General features: G+C 46.2%; 1 protein-coding gene across 1 annotated transcript in view; it reads right to left on the bottom strand.

The window, feature by feature from the left end:
• LOC138559368 (putative ferric-chelate reductase 1) overlaps positions 1 to 27,041 on the bottom strand; it is a 482,214-nt gene that overhangs the window by 118,577 nt on the left and 336,596 nt on the right. Inside the window, exons 12-13 of the mRNA XM_069642735.1 lie at positions 9,153 to 9,263; positions 6,888 to 7,000 (exon numbers count right to left, since the gene is read on the bottom strand). Of these exons, the coding sequence (XP_069498836.1) occupies positions 6,888 to 7,000; positions 9,153 to 9,263 (224 nt within the window). The remainder of the gene's footprint in view (positions 1 to 6,887; positions 7,001 to 9,152; positions 9,264 to 27,041) is intronic.

Below are 27,041 nucleotides of genomic sequence, written 5' to 3'. Positions count from 1 at the left end.
TTTTCCATGGGGTTAATGGCATACTGCATCTTCAATGTGTGCCCTTTGTTCACACGGGATTGGGTTAGTTTAAGTAGCTTGGGATGGACACAATGTAGCACTTCCAAGCAAACATTCTCAGGGTGGTAAGGTTGGGACAGTTGATTTTCCCTTTGTCATCATCGATTGTCACCTGGAATGTGCCAGACCTGTGTGCACTCTGCAGGGGTGGGATTTTAGGTGAAAGATTGTACCACAAGCTGGGTACAGGCTGCCTCGCCTCGTGCCCTTTTCCCTCCCATGCGCGGCAGCCGGGCATGTGGTTGGGGATGTGGGGGCACCACCATGTCCACCGGTATAACACGCCATGTTGCAACGTTGTACAGGACATATGCTGCCACAATGATCCTGCACATTACTGCTGGTACATATAGTAGCTGTCCACCGGAGTGGTCGAAGGAGCAGACATGTGAATTTAGCACTCCGAATGTGCGCTCCACTATGGCCCTAGTTGCAATATGGGCTGCTTTGTATCTTACCTGGTGTGGTGGGGTTCCGTATTGGCGTCATCATGTAGCTGCTCAGAGGGGAGGCACTGTCCCCTGGGGAGGTGAGAATGGTTGTCATTAGTTGGCTTTGTCTAGTTGTCTGTGTCTAACATGCATGCATGTGCACAGGCATTTATACTCACCAATGAGCCATGTGTTGCCAGGCCTCCCAGCTTCCAGGTCCCGGTGTAAGGGTGACATTCTGAATATGAAACTATCATGGGTGGACCCTGGATAGTTGGCATATCCAAGGTAATGATTCCCTTGGCATCACATACAACCTGCACGTGGATGGAATGCCAGTGCTTGTGATTGCGATAGATGTACTCTGTGGCCCTAGGTGGACGTAAGGCCACATGGGTGCAATCGATGGCACCAAGCACTTTGGGGAAGTGTGCCACCCCATAAAAGCCCTGGATCACAGCCTGCCTTTCTGCGGGTGTTCTGGGCATGTATATGTACCTGCGGACTGAGGGGATGCAGTCATGATTGACAACTTCCTGGTGTAGGCAGCGTGACTGCCTGTGAAACACCCCCAACTATGGCAGTTGTCCACTGAAATGACCCGGCGGACAAAAAATGCAGTACATTGAGCACCTTTTCACAATCAGTTGTGTGTTGTCTGCATAGTTGTAGGCAGTAAGTCTGTGGGTTCGAATGATTTTGATAAGTGGCCCAGATGTTGAAAAGTAGAGGGGAGATGCTGGATCCCTGTGGGACTCTGCAGGATATATATTTTGTGTTTGAGGTGAACGGTAGTAGGTAGGTTTGTTTGGTTTGGTTTGTTACGAATGAGGTAAGCCACTTCAGTGTGGATTCCTGTATGCCAGATTCCATTCATCTTTTTATTAGTGTTGCATGGCTGATTGGGTCAAAATTTGCTAATATGTCCACTAGTATCAGGGCCGATTGAGCATCATCGTCTGTGTTTATTTTCAGGTCGTCCCATGTCAAAAGAAGAGCTGATTCTGTTTGTCTCATTGGTCTGAAGCTAACTTTTGACCATACAAGTTTTCCCTATGCTTCGGATTCTGTACACGTGGTAATCCAGGATCTTTGCTGGATAGGGTAGGTTGTATATCGGACTGTAGTTGATTGGGTCTTCTGTGCTTTCTGATTCCTTTTTTATCTGTGGTTTAATGTATGCTGATTTTAAGGAGGACAGTACTATAGATTCATTAGGTTCGAGGAAGTGTGTCGCTGCGGTTCTATCAAAGGAATGAGGATTCCTTTGAAGATGTCCAGGGGACAGGGGTCCGTTGGGGATCCTGCAAGGTTTGTGTCCTTGATCTGTGTCAAAGGTTTCTTCTGTGATTGCTTCTAGGCAGGTGAGTTTTGCTGTAATCTGTGTTTCGCCCGGTGTCTGTGTTCCGGCAGTCGTGATTGTATTTGCCCATGCTAGGTTGATGGTCTCCTGGATTGTGTCTATTTTTACTGTCAGGTGGTTGGTGATGTTGCCACAAAGTGCTTGTGTCAGGTTGATGGAATTCTTGCAGGAAGACGTTTTGTTTGTATCTCTTTGATGATTTTGAAGAGTTCTTTCTGTGTATTGTTTGCTGATTCTATTCTAGTGGCATAGTAGAACTTTTTTGCTTTGAGGACTGTTGATTTGTATAGTTTGAGTTGTCTTTGGTATTTGAATTTGTCTCGTCGGGTGTATTGTTATATCCATTTCCTTTCCATTTTGCGGTTGTTTTTTTTTGTTCTTTCAGTTCTTCTGTGAACCATTTTGCGGGCAGTTTTGTTGGCATTGTTTCGAATGTTTTAGCTGGTGCTAATTGGTCAAGGGCCTTGGTGATCCAATTGTTGAGTGTGTCTTCTGCTAAGTCTATGCTTGTTTCGGTGGGTTCTATTTCGCTTGAGGCGGTTCAGTCTAGCAGGTTTGTTAGAGCCTGTGGGATGTATTGACCCACTCCACTATGCTGTGCGGCATCACCTTGCCAGTTATGGGGAAAGAAACAGCAACAATGGCGGCAAAACCCTTGTGCGCACCAAAAACCTACAAGAACCGTGAGCTTCAGCACACAAAAAGAGGGATGCACAACCTGCCACCCATGGTGCATGTGCATGGGAATAGAGCACACCCTGCAGAAAATGTGCTAGTGGGCTCCATGACCAGCAAACAGAGTGCAGACAGAGAAGCGGCACTTTGCAAGTGAAACCCCAAAATGTGCCTACAAATGTCATTTGCTTTGTTGCTAAAAACTCCAAAATACCTATAACACAACACTTCTCAACATTCAAAATATCTCCTGGGGCTAAAATTCATGTATCTAATGAAGCATTGTAAACATACAGAGTCCTAATATGAAGAGCAAAACTTTCATCAGAAAACTGGATTGTCTGTGAACTGACTGCCCTGTCAAAATCTGGGTGCAGTACCCTGGGCCACCTGAATGACAGCTGTCAGAGGAGTTACTGATGAAACTTTAAAAGTGAGCTAAAACTCAAAAGTCTGCTGGATTAGCAAACAGAAAAAGAATTGTTGCCAAAAAGGAATACAGATCTTAGTTGTGTTTTTTTTATCCGACAGATTTTAAGGCTAAGAAAATAATGTAGTATGTTTGATGCAACAAATTTGGTTTTGCTGGATTTAAAAGTTAATTAGCCTGGCTGGGCTGCAAGAACTAGAAAAGCAAGTTTTTCTACTAGAAGGAGGGCCTTCCTCTCAGCAGAATCTGATGGGGAGGTCTTAATTGCAGGTTAGAACAGAATCTTGTCTACAGAAAGCTAAGGAACAATGGACATCCTCCAACCCAGGATATGGAAGGTGTGAAAGGCCATAAAACTTCTGCAGCCCAGGAAACTCCTGGCTGACAGAACACAATTCCAGAGGAGGGGGCCACCACATGCTTCAAGGAGTGACAAATACTGACCATTTGGTGTTAACAGGATATGTAATGGACATTTTTAGAAGGTACATAACTTATTATCCAAAGAGGTGCAAAATCTGAAAATGGCAGATTAATTAACCTAATTTTTAGCACTACCTTTGAAAACTTGGTACAACCGTGTACCTTATTCTGAACAGGAATGGTAATAAATGTGGGTTTATGGGTCTGTACTTCTGCTAGAATTGTGAAACTTTATACACTCATTCCCATGTTAAACACACACAATGTGGAAAGTAGCATAAAAGTTTGAAATTGTGTTCATATCGAAAAGGACAAACTTCTGTAGAAAGTTAAAACAAGATCCTACAGCTATGAGATTTTGATAAAAATATGCTACATAAAATATGGCATCTTTGTGTGTGATTTGTATAAAGGTGACTAATGTAGAAATGTGTGTTTAGTGTAAAATCTGATTTTGAGACCAGTGGCTAAAGGAAGGTCTCTAAGGACTGTAAAGCAAATCATAAAATGTGACATCAGCCGGCCTTGATCCAATCACCCCAAATGCAAGGCGGAGATGAAGTGTTGGCCCTATCCCAGCTCAAAGGGGTAAGCTTAGCTAAGCCAGCCCATACACCTCCCTTTTTGATGTCATTTTAAAGGATAAATAGAGACAGCTGACAACACATAGGGAGACTCACAGATCCACTCACTTTCCTGATGCTGGCGGAGCGCCCTGCTGCTGAAATCTACATCTTCCTTGTTCCCGACTCCAGAAACTTGTCAAAGCAAAGGCCTATGCATAGCTGAACCATTCTCAGCTAGGCCTCAAATTCTAGAACAAAACCCCAAAAGTCTAGGGGAAGCATAATAATACAGCCAGGCATGATGTTAATGCTTGCCTGCTGAATTGAAAGGTCCTCAGAACCAAGAAGGGCAGATCCCATGCAGTCCTGTGCCGTGCTGTGACCAGAGAGCCTAGCTGACCCTGCACCAGTACAATGTGCCCTGCTGTCAGTCCCTGATAGATCCAATTCAATGGTCCAGAATCCTGATGGTCCAAAATCTTAGATCCATTTGTTTTGTGAGTATTAACAGGAAGCTAGAAACTGTTGATTCCCGTGCATTATCTTGTCCCCTCCAAACCTCTGAACTATCCTTACATCCATAATCGGTAATATTGTTTAAATCCGTAGTGAATTCTTATTCTGTCTATCTGTAAAAGCATCCTTTTCTTAGTCATTTTGTCAACTTTGATCTATTAATTTCATTCCAAAGACCAGCCTAGCGCTCCAAGGTGGACAGCGAGGAACCAGGATTGAGTCACAAATCACTCCTGGCTCTTACGTTGTGCCGTCCTGGTGGCTTAGCTTGGATGCTCTAGTCCACAGTGAATATTTTTCTGATTTTAAAACTAAAGCCTCTGTCCAAATCCACGTCTATATTTTTGAAATATGACTCTCACTAAAACCTCTATAACTCCCTCAGTTTTTGTGATGGAAACGAAATGTCAACTCCTTCTTGTACCTAACATCCATAGCTATCCATAGAACCCAAAACCACACAGTGTGATGCTCCCGTTATAGCAAAAGTCGCACAAGGAAATGTTTGCCGTGATTTTAAAAATCAGAAAGTTTTACACGTGTGAAATAGCTCTAAACTGCTTCCAACTTGGACTTTAAGATTTAAAATATTTTCTTTGTACTAAATCATTGCTTATGCTTGTGTGCAACTGTTCAAAGCAGCTCCCATAGGAATTTACAACAATGTAAGTGTTTTTGACCATATTTGGTGGTTTTGCCCAGTCAGTTCTAAAGACAATTTTAAAGCCATTCTGACAGCTGGAAAGTCAATTCCGTTTTTCTCTTGTGTTTGCTGGGGGAAGATGGGACTGATATTCTGTTTGATTGTGCTATTCCTGAATACCTGCTCTCTCCTCCCATCTCTTCACATTGGCTATTGGGGATTGAGGGTTGTTGCAGGGGAAACCTCTAACCATAGTGCTATCTGATCTGAACCAACACAAAAGTATTATTTTCTGTGCTGCATTTGTTTTGCTCATTACCTGTTCCCAGTGTATTAAAGATATTATTCAGTGTTCTGTCAACCCATTGGGATTGTTGTATCTATTAAAGTATATATATTGTGATTTTGATCTTAAACAAATAAATAAATAATACCTTTTAAAAACCAGCCTGATTCCTGGTCCAGCGTGACCCAGGGTATTTTTAAGGAAGGGGTGTGATACAAGTGGTACATCTTTCAAATAATTGCATCCATATATCAAATACGTTTTTCCATTGCGCTGTACACTAGGCCGAGAGCAGAGTTTATCGCCTGATTGAAATCCTTAACAGGCCTCTAGGTCCAGGTTCTTCCAGTTTTTTTTTCTTGCTGGGTTAGAGTATTTCCTTCAAACAACCACAGTTTTAAGGTATCTTGAAAATCTCTCCTGAGCATTCTGAAGAGGTTAATGCCAGCAAATCTGAGTCTTTGCCTCTTAAAGACTGCTCTTGTCCTATGCCATTATGGAGCAGGGTTTACACTTTCCATGCACCAAATATAAACTCAGTCTGGTGGACAGAACTCACATATCAATGGATGTAGACAATGGCAAAAACAGATGCACCAGACCACTGGCCAGCATTACATCTGCGCACATTGAACATTGAAGGGAGTAGTCTAGAAGGACATATCCAGGTTGCTTACAATTATAAGACTCATCATAGCTAGGGAGTAGCTTACAACATGTCCCTAAATATTAAACTTTAGATGCAAGAAGTATGCAGTATGTATTATCAGGTACAAAAGATTTATATGCAACTAAGGAGGTTGAGGAATTCTGAACAGATTGGGGAAAAGCAACTGGTCAGTAAAAAATAGAATGGTCAAAGGAGGGATAACCAGCTACGTATGTGGAGATGGGGTAAAAGGAAAATGGAGCTACAGATGGCATCAACACTATTTTCACCTTTACCACTTATTTCAAACTCCCACGCATCCTCCTCAACGTAATGAATTAACATGCATTCCTTATCTTTGTCACTTTCTTTTGTTTCATTAAACATTCATTCTAACTGTAACATAAACATGATTTTAAAAAAGAGAACCTCTGGGTCTAGAAAGAAAACCTAAAATGTATTTCCACAGAGTAGTGTTTCTTTTGATATTTGCTATATCACAAACCTAGACAGAAGATGCAACTTCTGGCTTTACAGAGAACATTTTACAGGAGCAGGAACATCCTGTTACACTCAGAACCTTATGGTATGGGATCCAATTATAACTAAATGCATAATTTATGATGTGTTAACATAGAAATGGAAACATATAATTGGAAACCCTGAGCAAGTGATATTTACATTACACCCATTTACAAAGTAAATTTCAATATAAACAAGATTCATACAATCACATGTCAGAGGAGGAATTAGAACCTGTGTCTCCTGGTTCCTTGGTCTACAAATTAGCAACGCGAATTCCCTTGCCTTGCATTACTCATGATCAAAGTCTGTTGTTTGCATACCTGAAACCAAAGATCTTTACCAAAACATGGCTTTTTTCCAGCTGTCTTTAAATATCGTGCACATATCATCCCCAAACTTCCTGTTGTCATCCAGCCTATCAGCATAAGCGCACCTTATGGAAAGAATAGAAATAATGACTTGAATTGTTACATTAAATGGAGCTACATGCAAACGTAAAGTCAACAGGCTCCCAAGTGACTCTGTCTCTGTGGGGTTAACATTCAAACCACGCCTTTCTCTCTCCTAACACCCAGTCGCCATTTCATTGTGTGCAGTTTCAAAGCATTTCTTCTATCACTGGTGGTATGTAAATACCAATCTCTATTAATTGTTTCACTTTCATTCAACAAGACCGTTCTGACTTATAAATGTGTGTCTATATTTTTTAACCATGGAGGAGCACTAAAGCAGAAGAAATATTTGGCTGGTGTACCTTAAATTTCAATTTAAATTGCTTAGGATGGTACATGTAGGAGCTTTTTGGCAAGACCCAAGTGAAAGAACTCTTTGGAAAATACTATGCATAATAATGACATATTTTTAGAGTCTGTTACAGTCTGAAAATAAGGGATTCCTCTTCCAAAGTATTTTTTTCTATGTTAAAATGTACATGTTAATTGGTCAAACAATTTACGTTTTGCCGACAATTCTCAAAGAAGAAAGGCATGGAGATTATGATAACGTCATCAAATTACTTTCATTAACAGTGCAATGAAGAACATATCTGTTAGATAACACAGGTGATAAAAGGAGCAATATTACTTGCTCAATGAGGGGAAGCGTTCGTCTCCCATCGCAAAAGTTGCATTACATCTTTTCTCAAATTATATTTTTAAAGCATACCCGCGGATATTACGTGAAAACAACTGCAATACTCAACTCGCAATGCCCATATATCAGCTCATATTGTGAAACCCTCAGTGAGTCATTGTGTAAGTTTAAAGCACCAACATATAATGATGCCAAATAAACGTTGATTAGCTTAACATACATATGATTGGGATAGTTTACGAAGTTCCATATATCATGTATCCACTGCCTGACTTATTAACTGATGAATCAGACCACAATGGTCTCATCTCATCCCCACAAAGATGTCTCTAAATTGCAACTTTTCCTCCCTGCATTTGCACCACAATATTCATCCACCTCTCATTGCTGTCCTGCAGATTCTGTTCATTGTTTGTGAATTTGGGATGCACTCTTAAAAGTGCAGAAACGTCCCCTGACATGCACAAATGCGCAAAAGGTTGAAAAAGGCTGCCTGAATGAGTCCATTGGGATGCACTCATTCAGCGGTCTTTTGCTAACGGGCCCGATCCTGCATGTGGAGAGATCTGCTAGTGCACCTCATCATGTGCCCGCAAAAGGTTTTGAGAATCTGGCCTTTGGAATCTAGGCAAAACCTGAGGCATCCACTCCAGCTTTCAGCTAATTGCCATTCGTTGTTAGTAGGAAGTGCAGAGTCTCGACTATAGTCAATAGGGGATGAGCTCTACACATCATGCAAGATTTCCTATTTTGGGATATTCTGGTGTGTCTTGTTGTGCATATGTTCCAATGATTTCCTGACGCTATGGGGATACTGTGAACCAGACCCCCTCCCTCCCCCAGGCTTAACCACATGGAATAGGAAATAAACACGTCTCTCCCCAGGATATGCTTTCTGATGCATGCAGAGAGTATTGATCCCTGTGGACTGTGCACCAGTTTTGTTTTTCAAGCAACTGCCTTTATTGATCTTCACCATGTAACTATGTGCACGCCGTGGAGATCGATTCCGATTCCCTCCTAAGAAGGTAGTATGCATGGGAACCCGGAGTCCCCCCAGATTCCCATGCCTGGCACCAGTTAGTGTGATGGATCATGCTTGGGAATCAGGAGAATCTGGCTGAAAGGACCCTGACCACGCTAACAGACACAGTCAGGCTCGTTCTGGCATATTCTCAACAAGACAAGAATGAGGCTAGAAATGTATTTACAATCTACCCCTAGGCTTAATTTATTTCCCATGTTTGACCCTGGCCCTCATCCCCACAGCCAGCTCCTCCCAGCTCCTCTTTAAACAGGGTGGTTTGGCCCAGTAAGTTATTGTGGCTGCAAAATGTCTTGTGGTTGTTCCAGTCCAATCTAATTTGACTGAATAGAATTCTCATTATAGGTGAGCACTGGATGGGCTTATGTGATTGGCAAGACTATTTTTCCAATGGTTAAAGAAATTACATATTCGGCAGTAAAATGGCAATGGCACCAAGCCAACTCACCGTGGGCATGAAGAAGTTGTGAAGGGTTTGCTGTACCCACAGTGGAAAACTCCAGAATATTTACTTTCTGATTACTGATAGCAGGTATCTTCGAATGCATTTCAATGTTCCCTGAAAAAAAGGCACATACATGAATTTTATTCCAAAAAAGGGACAACAGAAAAGAAAAAAGCAAGTTCCGATTTGCATGTATGTTTTGGTGTATAGAATGTGTCGTAAACAGATGCCCAGTGGGAGGTCGTACTATACAAAGGGCCTCGTTATGGGTACGTTGGTCAGGGTATCGTCATGCGTTATTTTAAATACCTCCTTTCTTGGTTTGGGTGACATGGGTATTTAAGCTAAAGGTTACATGGAATTAACTGTATGGAGCAAGTAACACATGGTTATCTGATCTAGTATTGTAAACAAGTTCTGGTATTTGAAAAAATTGGAAGTATTACAAATGGCATATTTTTACAATTATGGCCCTACTTCTAATTTGACCCAAACTGTTTTGTTACTGCATTGTACAGTACTTCTGCAATTGTAAGTACTAGAGTTCTGTAGAAGTACTTACAAAAAAATTAAACAAAAGGTGGTCCGAGGTGCTTACACAGAACGAAAGGCTGATATGGGTAGAGAACAGCAGGCCTATAACTCCAGGCTAATGAGAAGGGCACATATTCTGCTCCTGACTTTTCATATATTTTGTAGGTCTTCCCTCATACAGGACATTTTGTCAGGGTGTCTTGATTTTAATCTGCTTCCTTAATGCTTTCTTCTACTGATCAATTTTGCTGAATTCCCTTTCGTTGTGTTGTGAAGCACTAATATTGGAAATATATTATGCACAAACGTTGTGGGCTAGACAGTGGTAAGCTCTCTTGGGAGACAAAACGTGTTAGTGTTTTCTTAATGGATCTTGGGTACGAAGTGTCTGAATTCGCAATCGGGTGCAAAGGTATTTGCAAATGAGCAAACTCAATTTGCAGTTTACGAAAACATAAACAAATTATGATTCCAAACTTTGCATAGCAGTGCAAAAAAATGAGAAAGTTGCGGTACAAAATTAGCAATTTACATATAAGGAATCGCAAGTGATATTACAAGAAGTACGCTAATTATGATTGCTCGTAAAACAAGAAAAAAAACATGGAAACGTCACTACCTCCTAAGACCTGGTGATTATCAAGTCTAATAAGGACTCCCAAAAGTCTCTCAGAACACTTTCAATGAAAGGTCTCTATGCTGTGGTGCAGAAAGTGAGGATAGGCATAGGAGGAGGGATGCCATATCCAGGGAAAGACTATGAGCCTCATTCCGAAGTGTACAAACTGGAGGTGAATCTGCCATTTTTCCTCCAAATATCAGCAGATTTGGTGTGCGGTAATTCTGCCAGTGGTAAATCCACAAACAATTATAATTCGTTGGTACGAGAAAAATGGCTGTCATTCTGTTAACATTAAAAAAAAAGTGGCAGTAACGGAAACCCATACTTCTGTCTTCAGTTGCCTAACTTGGTCTTTCAAGTACTGTTCATCACTGGTCTCACCTCAAATTGCTCCTTTTTGGTTTCTTAGGCTGGTTTCACCTCAGATACCCGTCAACTCCATTATGGTGTTCTGCAGGTGTCTCTGCAGGGGTTTCTTATTTCCTCCCCTATGCTACCGCTATCTGCCTACCCCCCTGGCATCTCCTTCACACTTGCTTTTCTTCCCTTTTCCCATGCAGCAACAAATCTTAGTGTTATCTTTGACTGGTCCCTCTCTTTCACTACTCTTATTTCCACCATTGCTCACACTTGTCAATGTTATTTTTATAATATTTGCCATGCTACGACATTTCTCGTCTTATCCTGTCTTCACTATTGCTACTCTCTTCTGGTTGGCCTCATGGCCTCTTATCTTCCCCTCTACGTCCGTTTTCAATTACTTTATTCATCTTATGTTATCTCTCCATGCTCCTGTCTGAATTCCCAACCATCTTCGCTCTGCTTCCCTTCTTTTATTTGAGAACTCACTTCTGTTCCATTGTCTTTGTATTGTCTGCAAATGCCTTCATGCTCTTGTCCCCTCTTATCACACCTCTCTTGTCTTCCTCTATATCCCTACACGTTCTCTTCACTCTGAACATCTTCATCGTCTCTCTGTTCCTAAACCGTGCTGTGCTTCCTCCTGTGTTCAGTCTTTTTGACTATTCACGCCCAAAAAATTTAACTCCCCCCTCGATCTGCTCTGCTACTTTTTTCATATTTTCTGTATTGCTCTGAAAACTCATTTCCTTCCAATAGCATGATGTTTTCTGTTAACCTTTATTTATAATGATGTACCATATTTTACTTATTGTTCAGAGCTTTGGCGAAAGCGCTGTAAAAATACAATGAAATACAAATCGAAAAATACAAATTACTACAATTTTTTCGCACACCACCAAATTTGGAATGACACCCTATGGCTTTTTGAGCAGTTTGTAAATGAATGGTTCATTATTATTATAGTAATTTGAATATTAATAATAATAACAATAACAATATTGTGTGCTGTCGTGAGACACACAGTGTAGCGAATAACCCATAACACATATGCAGGTGTCATATTGACTACAGCCTGATTGCCTCAGAGTTTCCCATACACAATGGGCATTACTGGTTGAATTTCACAAAGATCCATGTCATGCAGCTTCCACCAATGACTGAATACCATATTTACTTGCTTGAGTTGGTATATGTTCCTCACAGACATTCCAGCAGAGATTCAGGTTCTGAAGGAAGAGTGTTACACTTGGCCAGGAGCGGCAACTTGTTTGTCTTGGAAGCAGAGCGACAACACAGGTTCGAATTCTGGGTCCCGTGCTTAGGACCTAGTCTCCAGTATGAAGCTTGTAATACAAGATTAATACATTATTATAAATGTCCCCACCATGCTATTCAATGTCAAGTTAACGAAATTTAGACTGCACACCACTACGACTTGGATGGTGTTCAGGTGCTCCAACAGGTTTGAAAGAGAGGTAGAGGGGACAGGCTAATCAGGGCGGAGTGAAAATACAAGAGAGCTGTTTTCCTGATGCATGCTCACAGGATGTACCTTGGGCTCTGAGCGCAAGGGCAGGTGCTCTGTGATTGGAATACAGAGTCACTTTTGTACACATGGAAACCGTGATGCCAGGATGAGCCAGGATTAGCTGGGGAACTGGTATGTAAATTAGTTGTAGAGGCCTACGTTTCTCTTTGATGCCTGGAATCTGGATGGATATTTAACTACTGTTTGTCAGTAGAGTAGTTGGTGTGCGTATAGTGTATTTCAGCAATAAAGTTGAGAATGCTTATCTAGGAAGGTTAGTTGAAGGCCTGGTAGGCAATTTGGAGTAGTCATCAAATGCATCTGTGGTTCGGGAGATCCTCATGTGAAAATCGGTTTGGAAAGGTGGATGATTTAATCATGGACTCTGGAAATCTACACCACGTGTACAATATTTACTGGGAATCGATTTTTATGTACAATTGAATACTCGTGAATTATGTCTGATGTTTGTTTCATTTTTTCCCTTTCCTCTATGTAGTTTTATTGTAATGTGGTACACAGTGATTAATGTACATTTTATTTGCATGTTCGTGTGAACTATATGGGGAGGAGTCCTTAGTGTAATATTTATAATAAAGGAGGGCTATGCAAGAGTGCTATTTTTTACATGTATACACATTTTCTATATTTATAGTAAATACAAATTAAGTTATGAGACTTAATTTAACTTATTTGTGATTTGAAATGATGTTTATGAATTTGGAGATTAGCGGGGTGATTCATGGAATGATTGTGTGCCGAAATGTGTGGCGCAAGTATGAAAAACACAGCGCATGCGTGTGAAACGCACGCGTGCACCCGTTTCCCAATTCATGGAAGGCCCTGCGTCTGGCTTACCTGGGACCTGCGTGGAATCTGCACGTGGCACACACGTCACTGTGACAACACGAAAGCTGTGCGCGAGTCACCCAGTGAAGGCGCACAACGTCCAGCGCACGCATGCACCTAAAAAGGGACAGAACACGCGGAATGGGAAACAACATGCAAAAATGTGGGCATAACGGGAAGTTCAGCAGCAAAATCCCCGCAACGCCCACACGCGCTAACATGTATTCATGGAACTGAACAGGGCAAACCCACGCATGCCAAAAGACGCACAAAGCCGGAAACACATCCGGCACGCGAAAGCAGGCGGAAGCACCCCCGCGCAAACAACAAACAAGCATATACAGCTACGATGAATGTCCCATTTCTTGCATTGTGATCGTGGGACACCACAGGAGGAGGAGGATAGCCAGGCCCCGCATTTTCTTACCCAGGACCAGCCTTTTTTGGATGCCTGATGACCAGGTCTATGGCAGGTATAGGTTTCCACCTCATATCACCCTAGATCTGGTCACTGAGTGGGAGGATGACCTCACATCACTCACCTTGTGCTCCCAAGCACTGCGCCCCTTGGAAAAGATGCTCAATGTCCTGTATTTCTTGGCCACTGGGTCATTTCAGCAGACAACTGCCATAGTTGGGGGCCTCTCGCAGGCCACGTCGTCACACTACCTACACCAGGTGTTGGCAATCATGGCTGCACGCCCCTCAGTCCGCAGGCACATATACAAGCCCAGAACACCCGCAGAAAGCCAGGCAGTGGTCCAGATCTTTTACAGGGTGGCACACTTCCCCAGAGTACACCTAGGGCCACTGTGCACATCTATCGCAGCCGCAAGCACTGGCATTCCATCAAAGTGCAGGTTGTATATGATGCCAAGGGAATCATCACCTATGTCTATGCAAACTATCCTGGGTCCACTCACAACACTTTCATATTCAGAATGTCAGCCCTACACCGGGACCTAGAAGCTGGGAGGAATGGCAACACATGGCTGATTGGTGAGTACAAATGCCTGTGCACATGCATGCATGTCACACCCAGACAACAACACAAACCCACTAATGACAACCATTATCACCACACCAGCGGACAGTGCCTACCGTCTGAGCACCTACATGATGATGCCAATTCGGAACCCCACCACACCACCGCAGGTAAGATACATGGGGGGGTAGAATCTGTAGCTTGCATGCATCCCATATTGCAACCCGGGGCATAGTGGAGTGCACATTTAGAGTGCTCAAGTCACGTTTCCGCTCCCTTGACCCCAGTACTGTGCAGGATCAGTGTGGCAATATGTGTCTTGCACAATGTTGCAACCCAGCTGGGTGTAACGGTGGACATGGTGGTGCCCCCACATCCCCACCCAAATGCACGGCGGCTGCACATGGGAGGGGAAAGGGCATGTGGCGAGGCAGCACGTCCCCAGCTTGTGGCTACAATTTCCACCTAAACTCCCCCCTCTGTGGAATGCACACAGGCCTAGCACATTCAGGTAACAACCGATGTTGACAAATGGACAGTCAACTGTCACAACCTTAACACCGTGAGAATGTGTCCTTGGAATTGCAGCATTGTGTGCATCCCTGGCCACTTAAAAAAACACAATCCTATGTGACCAAAAGGCACACATGCAAGCTACAGATTCTACCCCCCATGCAAAATATCACATCCAAATACTGGTATGTCACGTAAACCTTCCCCAACCCCATGTCACCAACCCCACACGCCTGCAATGTGAAAACTACAATAACAATATCAACACACATGACATAACTGTCACAAAGTGCACTATCACACATGGAAACAGGCCACAGACAATCCCCTCAGACATGGACACTGAAGGAAAGAGTGAGCAAAAATGTCCACCCTATACTAAAAGTACATAAATGCATGCCAACAAAGGTGTCAACACCAAAACATTGAACCTTCGGTGGCATGCATTTCAGGGAATCCCAAAGAAGCAAAGAAAATGCAGGTGCTGCAGGGTTGTCCCTCACAACATCCCACTCAATATACAACACAGTACAGTGAGTGGTGTTTGCGGCCTGGAAACCCCTGCAGCTGCATAAAAACACAAAGCTAAAAAATGAGCCTGCGTCGCCAGTTCACAATCACGAAAGTCAATGTGAACTTGTGCAGCAGGGACACAGCATGTCTCAGAAGGCAAGTAGTGTGCGTGGGTGGATGTTGGGGTGGTGATGGGGTGGGGTGGGGGGGTGTTTGCAGGTCTATACAATGCCTGTTAGCATGGGAAATGCATGAACCTTCACTGTTGCATACATTTCCCATGTGAACCACTCCGTTGTGGACACATCTGCAACAGAAACATATTGCTGATCCCGTGACACATCATAAGCAAAACCAACACAGGACTACTAATTTACCAGCAGAACATATCATGAACATAGGACCCAACAGTGACAATGTCAGACAGTGAAGGAACACCATAGCACAAGTGCCTCAATGTGACATTGCCACCACACGTCCTCCTACCATCATGAGAGTGGCTTTGACAGGTAAAGGGGGCATGGGACTGCATACAGCATTAAGTGCATCAACAATGTATACAGTCAAGGCAATACATGAAAAATCAAAGTGAAATCATGCACAGTCAACAATATACTCACCAAAATGCAGTCCAACCATGCACTGGAGAAACCATCATTAATCCCCACTAGGGGTGTAACACAAGTTGAACTTCAGACTGGCCACAGATATGACGGAAAATGCCTCTGTGTAAGTTACTGTCACACAGTGACATCCTTGTGAGCCCATGGAAAGGGGAAGCAGGAGTGGCATATGTGTCCGGAACCCAAGCACAAATACAAACACGAGACAAGCCTGTATGGGCCCAGCAGGAACACACAGTGGATGCCATTGGATGCCACATAGCACCATACTGTAACATAAATGCACAATAGACAAAAAAAAATGGCCAAAGGGGACCCGGGGGGGGGGGGCACCTCAACACCCACATGCGATGATGTTGAGACAAAAAAAAATCCTCCATGGGTTCTTGGTCTTCACGGCCCGACCTGAGTGAGAGATACGTCATCATCGTCATCCCCTGGTTGTACATCAGGAGATTCACGTGGCACAGGTGCCTGACCACGCATAGCCCCAGAAAAGCCCCTCGACGGCAGCAAGCATGCAGGTCTGGTGAGCCTGGTTCTGCAGGAATATGGCACGGAGTTCGCCATGCAGCACATCACATGTAACACAGAGTTCCTCCTGCAAGGACCCACGTGTAACATGGAGCTCTGCCAGGGAGGTCTCACATGACAGACAGACCTTCTCCCAGCTTGCATGGAGGTCAGCCGAGATGGTGTGTTTCAGCTGTTCCATCCTCTTTTCTGCCCGTGTCCCCTGGCTCATATGAGTGCAGCCAGAGTACTTCTGAGGGAGGTGTAATCTTCCCTCAGGGCTTCCCTGTGGACCTGTCCCTCAGCAGCAATAGCTGAGCGCAGAGTCACCAGTTCAGCCCGGTGGGGCCTGTTGGAGGCTGCCGTGCCCAGCCTGAGTGTGCGGCACGTGGACTGCGTTGCCTGCTGCTGGAGCTCCACCTGCCTATCAGAGGGGAGAATGAAATCGGCCACACGTTCCATGCCTTGGGCCAACATCTCAATCGCTACCCCCTGTTGCTGAGCAATGGCATACATGGCATTCTCCCACCCAGTGTTCCTCGGTGGCGCACGGCCACCGTGTTTCTGGACACCACACCTGTTGGGCCCAAGCAGAGGTGGCCCTTGCTGTGCTGGCACTTCCTGTGGCTGCAGGACTGCATTCCTCTGTCGATCTGCTGCCCCAGGAACAGGAGAAACTGGTGTGGAGTGTGACCTGCCTCCATAACCACCACAGGGGGACATTCCAACACTGACTGGCCCATTGAGGGCTCAACCCCCACTGCAGGTTTAGCAGACAGAACAGCGTCCACTGCATAATCACCCACCGTTGACGGCACGGATTGATAAGCATCCGATTCAACTTCAGAGTCAAAGAGATCCTCAGAGCCATACCCAGAGGCAGGCCTGGACATGATGGCCTGGAGCACCAATGGATGTTCGCAGCCTACCACCCCACGACCACCACTGGTGCATGGTTGTTGACCTGAACACTCCACCCTATCTGCCATCTCCTCCTCCTCTGCTTCCGGTGCATTATCACCTGTAACAAAATAAAAAAACACATGAGCACACATGTCAGCAGCACATACCACACACATAGACAACACAATATTGAGGGCCAACACATGAGGCAGTCATGTCACACACGACACAAACTCCGGCATGCATGCAGTGGGGCAATGAAATGGAAGGGGACCCTGAAAGCAGACATGGATGCATGTCAAATGCAAAACCCACACATGTACTGCATGTTGCATATCACCTGCATCACATACAACCCTCTGGCAGGCATAGATCTTACCCGAAAATTACAGATGTCAACAAAGAGATGGCACGTAGCATAGCCATGGCACAATTCCCAAATAGCCACAGCAGTAAGTCCAATAGAACTGTCAATGACACATGTAAAATGCATGTCAACATGCATTACAAGAAAATAAATATCAAAAAAAGTATTCATGTCACAGGATGCAACAATGCAAGTGCATTGAAATACAGTGAAGGGAGGCACATGGATACATACATGCCAGGTCGCTTTCACATCACACAAGTAAATAAGCCTGTTGAAGGGTGAAACATGGCTCAGAAGTGCGTGGATGCAGTGCAGCACATGTGTACGTCCTCAACTATCAACAGAACCAAAAACGTAGTGATGTCAATCTCGTGACATGACGGCACTGTAGGGACAAGTGCAGCCATCATGTGCAAAGTGTTGGCACTGGGTTGTATGGATGTAGTGAACGCCCGCCCCCCCACCCGGGAAAGGGCAGGAAGTCAGTGAATGGATCTGAATGGCTGCCCAGAGTACTGTGAAGTTGCAGACAGTGTTGGCAGGTGTCAATTGCATCATCTCAGTCAACTGAGACTACAGCAGATGAGAGGTGGACAGTAAACAGAACACACGAGGAACCATCACAAGTACATCTATACATACAGAAGCCACAACACCAGTAGCCTAGAGGCAGGGTGGCTGTAACAGAGGGAGGCATGTGCTTGACACAGACAAGGACACCCTAAACATGTGCGTGATGTGGAAGTGACCCTAAGTGAGCATGATATGGATGACCAAATACCATGAGACAGACAAAATACCGGAGATGTAGTACAATGAGTAGCCTGCCACGGACCCATAGGGGCTTGCAGGAAATGCATATGGTCCATGAATGAACACTCATGTCCACTCTGAGCCTGTGCCATCTGCACAGTCCAAGTGAGACACTCTGTATCAAGGACAAAGGAAGTATCCCACAGTACAGGTTTGGGGAACAGGCCATTGCAGTAGTCCAAACGCGGAAATCACCAGTAACATGGAGGTAGTGAGCTGCAGGGTGGTAGAGAGGCAAGGATGCATGCCCGTGAGGAGGAGCAGCTTGCAGGGTGATCTCACATAGCCGTCAGTCATGTGACGACATATGCAGAGTGTTCAGTGGAACTACACCACAGGCTATATGCTAACATGTCAGTGAGCTTGAACATGGACAGGAGAGGCCACCGAGTGACTTGCATGTAAGTAGGGTGCATGTCAGCTGATGAGGACTGCCCCCATGTACAACACATGGCCTGCATTCAGACTGCATCACTACAAGCACACATCAGTCAAGCATTGCATGTGTGATACAAGGCACTCAAGAATACATAGCATGAACTGTCAGTCAATCACAACACATCACACAAGCAACACACACATCGGCTGGACACACAAGCATCAACACTCACTGGGCATTGCATCATAATCCGGCATCTCTGCCACCCCCTGGATAAGTCCCTGATGGATGCCTCGACAAGGAAGTACACAGGAGGATCTGGTCGGACATCATGGATGCCATCAATGCGGTGGGGGTGGCATCCCGCAAACACCAATGTGTCCGGAAGTGCTGGGAGGACTTCAGGTCCAGGACCCACAGCAAGGCCAGGCGCCTCGTTGAGGCTCGTGGAGAAGTGGAGTGCCGGGTCCAGTTGAGCAACATACAGATGCGGGTTCTGGAGTGCACAAACCCAGCGCTTCACCACCAGGTCATCGATTTGCTGACCCGTCTGAAGTTGAGTGGTAAGTGTCCATGTGTTCTTGTCCAGTGTATTGCATGTTGAGGTGTGACAGGAGTGTGAACGTCGCCCGTATGTCTGGCATGCCCCATGTATGGATGTCTGTGTGCAGGGACCTGACTGTGCTGCATATGAGTCGAGTCAAGCGTGTCTGTGTTGCAATGCATGATGTGCACTAGCATGTGACGATGCACACATGTCTGCATGCCTGTGCGTGTACTTGACCATGTTTCTAGTGTGATACATGGATGCTTATGTTACCTCATGAGCATGCACAGTTTACATGTGCGTGTGTCTAAGTGGTGTGTGTGTGTGACTGGGAATCATCATGGATGCATGACACATGGCCATCTGAATGCCTGATTGACTGAAGGTATACATGGCTAGATGCATGACTGTCCGGTGGTGTGTGTGCATGTAAACTGCATGTCCCATGATGCATGTAATGTTCAGCCCAGCTTCTGATGTTCCAACAGTGCCTTGGACATGGATGCAAATGTCTGTTGCACGTGCCATGGTTGTTTGTGTATGTGTGTTGCTTGCACTGACCTGTGTGTTGTGGTGAGTGATGTTGGTTGTGAAGTTTGACAGTGCCACTCATGTGCATTTGATTTGTGTCTAGCAGACCATTGTACAGTACCCTGAAGCTTGTGTTCAATGTCTCCCTATCTACAGCGCTGATTGAGGAAGATGGCGGAGATGGCGCTGTGGAGCAGAGCGGGTGGGATGCTTCCACCAGCCGGAGACGCAAGGCCCAGTCACCCTCCCAGGACAGGTCATCTTCCGGGAGCGAGGGGACTGGTGCCGCATCCACCAACTATGGCCGCAGCTGTTGAGAAGTTGCCCAAGAATGCGAGGTTGGAAGGGGGCTCCTTGGCAGCGAAAGGGGCAGGTGAGCCCCCACAGGGGTAGGACAGTGCAGAAGACGGAGCAGAGGCATCCAGGTCGGTGGTGGTTGAGGAGGATGAGGAGACCGCATCAGACCCACACATGGAGCCTGGAAGGGGTGATGCCACCGGTGCAAGTGGTGCAGTCCAGGGACAGGGGCAGGAGGCAGCACAGGTCGTCGCGGAGGGTCTTGTGCCTAATCCTGTCCCTGAAACTGAGACAGCATCACCGTGCACCAGCACAGATGCCTCAGCCCAGGCCCATTCACAGGTAGGGAAGCAGTCCACATCATCCGACATTCCTCTACCTGTGGACATAGCAATCTGTGACAGGGTTGAGCCTGTCCTAGTCAGTGTCGCGATGCACACACGCGTGATTCATGATGACATGCGTGATTCCAGGCAGGACCACACACGTCATCACGAACAGGTGTGTGCCATCATGAACTGGCTAGGACGACTCATTGTCGGGGGTTTCTTCCATATGATGGGCGCTCTTGCGACACCCTCCTCCTCTTCACCCACTATGCGCCTGTCATCCTCCATGCCGTCTTCCAGCCCAGATGCCACCAGAGCCCCCCCGTGGACCTGCCCCAGCCACCGTGGCCAGGCTGGTGGAGATCACATCCCTGCCAAAGTTGGGAGTCTGAGGTTCAGCAGAGGAGGTCACCCCAGCAACAGGACCACTGGCAATAGAGGTTGTGCAGGCACCTGCCATCAGGGCACGTGCACGCTGGCCTCAGGGGTTGACATCTTCCTGGAGGAAGTCGTGGTGGAACAGGCAGATGGCTAAAAGGCAGCAGCAGGCTCGACGTAGGAGGCACCAGGCAGTGGCGGCTGCTTATTTAGGGCACGGGGGCGCTGCCCCCCCATCCCCGGGAGTGCAGAGAAAAAGTGTTGCTCAATGTTCGCTTCTGATTCTGTATTTATTTTGTTACTCAGAGCGCCGCAGCAATGTGTAGTAAATAAATACTTCTTTATCTTGCTTCATGGCTGGGTGGGCCTGACTCTTGCGTCATGGCTGGGTGGGTCTGACTACACAGAGGGGCGCGTCCCATTTCACACAGTTTTCCTTTATTGTGAACTGCATGTAGTGTGTAGCTCTGCACACTTTACGTAGTCATTTCATGTAGGAGGCTGGCGGGGCGCTAGAGCGGTGGCCCCGCCAGTATAAATCTGTGCGCAAACAGCACAGTGTCATTAGGTCTGCTAATCTTTTGCATACAGTACCATAATAACATAATTGTCAGAATGTTCATTTGCTGTTTACCAGCCAATGAAATTCATTATGAGTGAGTCAGTGTGGGTGGGTAATGGGCGCAGGCGCGAGGGCGTCACCTTCTCACTCGTCTTCAGTTGCACAGGCAGTAGTCGGCCGCACACAGAGAGCGAACGTTTAGCAGCAGCAGAGCCTAAGCCAGCCACGTTCGCGGCCTTGCTTGGATGGATGGGCCCACCCGAATGGTAAGTAGTGTGCAAGAAGAGAATGTTACAGTTTTAACTTTGAGAACTGTCTATGTGAACATTACGGCCTCCATTCCCAGGGCAGGGCTTTTATGGCTTGTGGCCGTGTTTTAGTAGCAGGGATTGTCCTTACAAAAAGCAGACGTAAAACCGCACCTTACACCGATTAGCCAAGAATTGCCTGTGGCCACAGCAGGCTCGATTCCAAAGTGGAGGGGGACTCTGAAGCATGCAATATGGGATAAAATGACACTAAGGGAGCATATCTCGAGTACAATATGGACATTAAATTTAACCTGTTTGCATTTGCCAAGATAATAGATTGTACTCTGCTGGCTAAGTATAAAGGATACATGGCTTTTATATGTGAGAATCTGTAAAAAAAAAGAAAAACACGGGTAGCTTTGACTGCTTCGCAGTAAAAGATTCCATACTTTTGTGGCCTCCCAACTGAAAGACTTGGTTTTGAATATCGGAGGCAGGAACTTTTCACATAAGGAACAGTTCCACTGGTCCTCTTGTTTCTGAAGTGCGGCGTTTTTACCGACTACCGAATGCTCCCTGTGGTGTACAATTTACACCCGCACACAATGGCTATTTCCTCTGCTCCTTAATACGCGGATTGCACCACAGGGGGCCCTCTGGGAAGATTTGAGCAGAGGAGTGAAGACCACACCTTTTAAGACAGTCTGCTGGACGTCCATCCATACACAACCCGCATCGCAAAAAAAATAAACATGCATTAACCATTTTTTTTAAATAAAATACATATATATATATATATATGCATTTCACTGTCAGCAGACATGGATTGTCAGATGAAAAAGCGATTTTCAAGCATTCAATTAAACAGGCCCGAATGAAGATGTGAGAGGTCCATTTCAACATGACGGATGGGGGCCTAGGTTAGAACAGAAATATTCTGAGCCTGAAGCACCTGTGGGGTGCATACATTACAACCTCTCATACTTATAATGGCAACTTCCAAATAAATCCAGCACCCAGAGAATTATAGCACAGTGCAATCCTTACTTCGGAAGAAGGCTGCAATGCAAAGATGTTTGTGAAGTTCTGGTTTGACCACATATGTATTTGATCATGGGGCAAAGGGAAGATAAAGGATTGGAATGATGTTATGGGCGGACTACAGGGGACACGATGTGCTGAGAGACAAAAAGGCACACTTTTAGTTTAATAATGTGCAGGCAGTGCTACATTAAAGGGGACTGTATTAGCCAATGCCTTTTTTCTTAAAGGTTTTAACAAACCAATTCCCAATAATTAGACCCTCTGCTGCTTAGGGCTCCGCTCCATTAAAAAATATTATCCTGCCTTTGACCCCTGGCTGGTGAGAGATTTGAAGGCTGTGCTCAGTTTAGCTGTCCTCTCCTCTGCCTTTTGCAACACCAGCCGCCTTTCGCTAAACCAGTAAAAACAAAGGCTTGTACAGCTCATTAGCTAATCAGCATTTATTTCGAGGTTCTCTTCAGTGCGCTATCAAAACTAGAATCAGCCCCTTCCACCTATTTTGAATTTTTCATCCCTGCATTGTTAAGAATGCTAATTTATTCCTCAAAAGGCGCTGATTCACTTTGTAGCCTGTGAATAAGTAGGTGGCTTAAAACATACTTCCCCAGGACATAAAACACTATCAAGGGTTCAATGACTATTGGATTTTGGAAAGCCTCCTGACTATCTCGGTCTGCATTGCATGAAAACGAGGACATTCCGATTCGCAATTCAATGCACACACTCTGTCATGAGAGACTGAAGTGCTACATAACACATGTAACTCACACAGGAAAAGAGGTGCTTATTGCTTAGAAGTATTTAATAAACAGAAAGGAAGGAAAGAAACCCCAGTAAAAGAAACTACACATGATAGCATGCATGCTTAAGATTATCATCATTTACAGTAAATGGCTTCATTGCATAATCGCATTTTAAATGATAATGATGTGATAATGATTTATATAGCGCTTTTCCCAAAGCGCATTACATAGAACATATTTTCATACAATATCACCCAAACGAAGTTGGTTCTCAGTGACCTTGGGAGGAAGAAAGGCTGAGTTGGTCTTGCTGGGATTCGAACCTGCGACCTGCAAGTCACAAACAGATTGCAGCATGTTGGGGTCTGCTATTCCTCCCCAGCCTCTGTAATGTTTGGCAGGCCACACAGTTTTCAAAGTTCACTAAATATCTGTAGTGTTTCACGACTGCAACCACCAGAGCATGATCTCTCTAATTCATGTCCTTGCCACCTATAATGAATACATGCAGTGTACATTTGAAGGATTGTATTGTTTAAACGTGCTCTGTATGTATTCAATATGACCATCTTCAAGCCTCCCCCTACAGTGTCTATTTGGCTGGCATGGAAAATGCAATGGGTCTCTGTGCAGCACCCTCTCTGTCTCCCCTGGTTGGTGTCTTTGGCTGGGAAAATATTGCCTTTGATGTTATTTACCAGCTATTCTCAATACAAGCTGCTGTAAAATACACCATCACACTTGCACACATAAGAATAACGTAGCATCATGTTTGTATCTATTTGGACTGTAAAATTGCACATTTTGGAGCCAATTTTTTCCAAAATTTCGTGGGGGAAAACTCTCTTAATGTGGGTCGGGCTTGCTCGCTTCAAAATTCGCCCTGCTACATTTATGCCCCACCACCTTTCAAAGTCACCAGCCACCACTGGCACCAGGACTCAGGGCCAAGTACATCACAGGGGCAGGCATCGGCCAATGGGCAGGAGGACCCTGGACTAAGTGTGTCTTCCGTGTGGCAGCGGATGGGCAGGCAGATAGGTGCAGATCAGCGATAGGCTGAGAGGGCACGGTTCACCATGGCCAGGGCGGAGAACTCCATGCGGCGGACAATGAGGTGCGTGGAGTTCCTCAAGGAGACTTGCAGGGAGTTGGTGGAGAACATGGCGGCATCCCTGCAAGCCCTCGAGGATAGGGCACAGTCCTGCCTCTGTGCCATAGACACTGGGCCTCATTATGACCCTGGTGGTCCGGGCACAACAGTACCAGTAAGCATGACGATACCGTAGTTCCCGGACCACCAACCTACGGGCTGTGCTCTCGGGTGCCTGACAGCCCGCCAGGTTTTTCATGGCGGGCTGACTGGCACCCGCAAGCACAACACGTTGGATGCACCAGCACAACTCTGCATGTGCCGGTGCATCCGACGATCCCATGCCCATTCAGCCCTAAGGAGACCCTTCATTCCGGCAACCGAAAATGGGCAAGTACCGGGTCTGCCTAACTTGGCATGACCCCGTTCTTGCCCATTCACGGGTGCCAGAAAAAATGCAACTCTGGCACGGCTACCGCCAGAGTTCTAATGAGGCCCACTGAGTTCGATGATGCCCTGGCCAAAACACTTGGTAAGAATGGTGAGCCGTAGGTCTAGCCCGCCACCATTGTAAATAGATCTTTAGGGTTAGGTTTTCTTTCTTTTTCTTTTTTCTTTGGAGTCCATGGAAATTGCTCCACTTTTTGTATATAGTTGTATTTTTATAGGGTTTTTTGGAAGTTTCATTTTGTGTTGGGACCATGGACCCCTCAAACTTACCTTGTACATAGTTGGAGTATTGTGGATTTTGTGGATTTGTTTTACCCGTGGAGGAATGTTTTTTTTTGGTTTACCATTTGGATGTGGATTATTTGACTTTGGACAAGGACCAGTTTAAGGATTTGCACTTTTTTTGAATTTCACGTTTCTTTGGATTTTGCATTTCTTTTCAATTTACATTCATTTATTTTTCATTGTCATGTTTGCTTTTCCTTTGGTCAATTTCATTTTTATTAATACATTTCCATGCAGTCATATGTTTCTGTTGTCTGCTCTCATTTGTTTGGTGCATGTGTCAGGCCTCATTGGCTAAGTCATGTGCTCTGTAGCCATGTTGGGCATGTCTTTGGGTGCATGCATGTGTGCTTTTGTCAATGGCATGCCATGGGGCCTGTACTGGGAAGTGGGAACAAGGGATGGGTGTGGAGTTGTACTGTGGGAGGCAGCATGGGGTGGCATTTGGGTGGACATTTGCTACATGAATGTATGTTGTGACAATGTGTTGGTTGGGGGGACATGTGTCGGGGCCTGCTTGCAGGTGCCCGTCACTGGTGGGGACATGAGTCCGGGCCTGCAATGCAGTGTATCGTGCCATGTGGGCTGCCTGTGACCATGGTCAGGGGTGTTGGGCTGCCTGCGGGGCATGGACAAGGGTGTTGGTCTGCCTGTGGGGCATGGTCGGGGGGGGCACCCCACGGGCAAATCGTGTGTAAAACACACTCACGTACCCCTGAATACACGTACAACGCTCATGCCAGCCAAATCGCGTGATAAGCGCACTTGTGTACCCCTGAATACACGTACCCCGCTCGTGCCAGCCAAATTGCGTGATAAGCAAACTCACGTACCCTTGAAGACACGTACCCCCGCTCGCGCCAGCCAAATCACGTGATAAGCGCACTTGCGTACCCCTGACTACACGTAACCCGCTTGCGTCAGCCAAATCACGTGATAAGCGCACTCCCGTACCCCTGAGTACACGTACCCTGCTCGCGACAACCAAATCACATGATAAGCACACTCGCATACCCCTGAATACACGTACCCTGCTTGCGCCAGCCAAATTGCTCGATTTGCGACTCGCGTATCCCCCGGAATCACCCACCCGTGCAGTGAGGCCCTCGCGTGCTGCCATCAGCCGCGTGCACCCCCTGCAGGCAGCCCACACCACAGGGGACACCCTACACCCATGACCATGCCCCGCAGGCAGCCCATCACCCATGACCATGCCCTGCAGGCAGCCCACACCACAGGGGACCCCCCTACACCCGTGACCATCCCCCACAGGCAGCCCATCACCCATGACCATGCCCTGCAGGCAGCCCACACTACAAGGGATCCCCCTACATCCCTGACCATGCCCCGCAGGCAGCCCACACCACAGGGGACACCGCTACACCCATGACCATACCCCGCAGGCAGCCCATCACCCATGACCATGCCCTGCAGGCAGCCCACACCACAGGGGATCCCCCTACATCCCTGACCATGCCCCGCAGGCAGCCCACACCACAGGGGACCCCCCCTACACCCGTGACCATGCCCTGCAGGCAGCCCACACCACAGGGGACCCCCCTACACCCGTGACCATCCCCCGCAGGCAGCTCATCACCCCTGACCATGCCCCGCAGACAGCCCACACCACAGCGGACACCCCTACACCCATTCCATGCCCCGCAGGCAGCCCAACAGTGCTGTCCATGCCCCGCAGGCCGCCCATACCACAGGGGATCCCCTACACCCCTGACCATACCCCGTAGGCAGCCCACATCACAGGGCACACCCTGACACCCATGACCATACCCCGCAGGCAGCCCACACCACAGGGGACCCCCCTACACCCCTGACCACAACCCGCAGGCAGCCCACACCACAGGGGACACCGCTAC

Source organism: Ambystoma mexicanum, chromosome 1q (assembly GCF_040938575.1).
Source record: "Ambystoma mexicanum isolate Mex_15411 chromosome 1q, UKY_AmexF1_1, whole genome shotgun sequence".
NCBI classification, from domain to species: Eukaryota; Metazoa; Chordata; class Amphibia; order Caudata; family Ambystomatidae; genus Ambystoma; species Ambystoma mexicanum.
The sequence above is the reverse complement of the archived record's forward strand: the minus strand, read 5'-3'. Positions and strand labels throughout refer to the sequence as shown.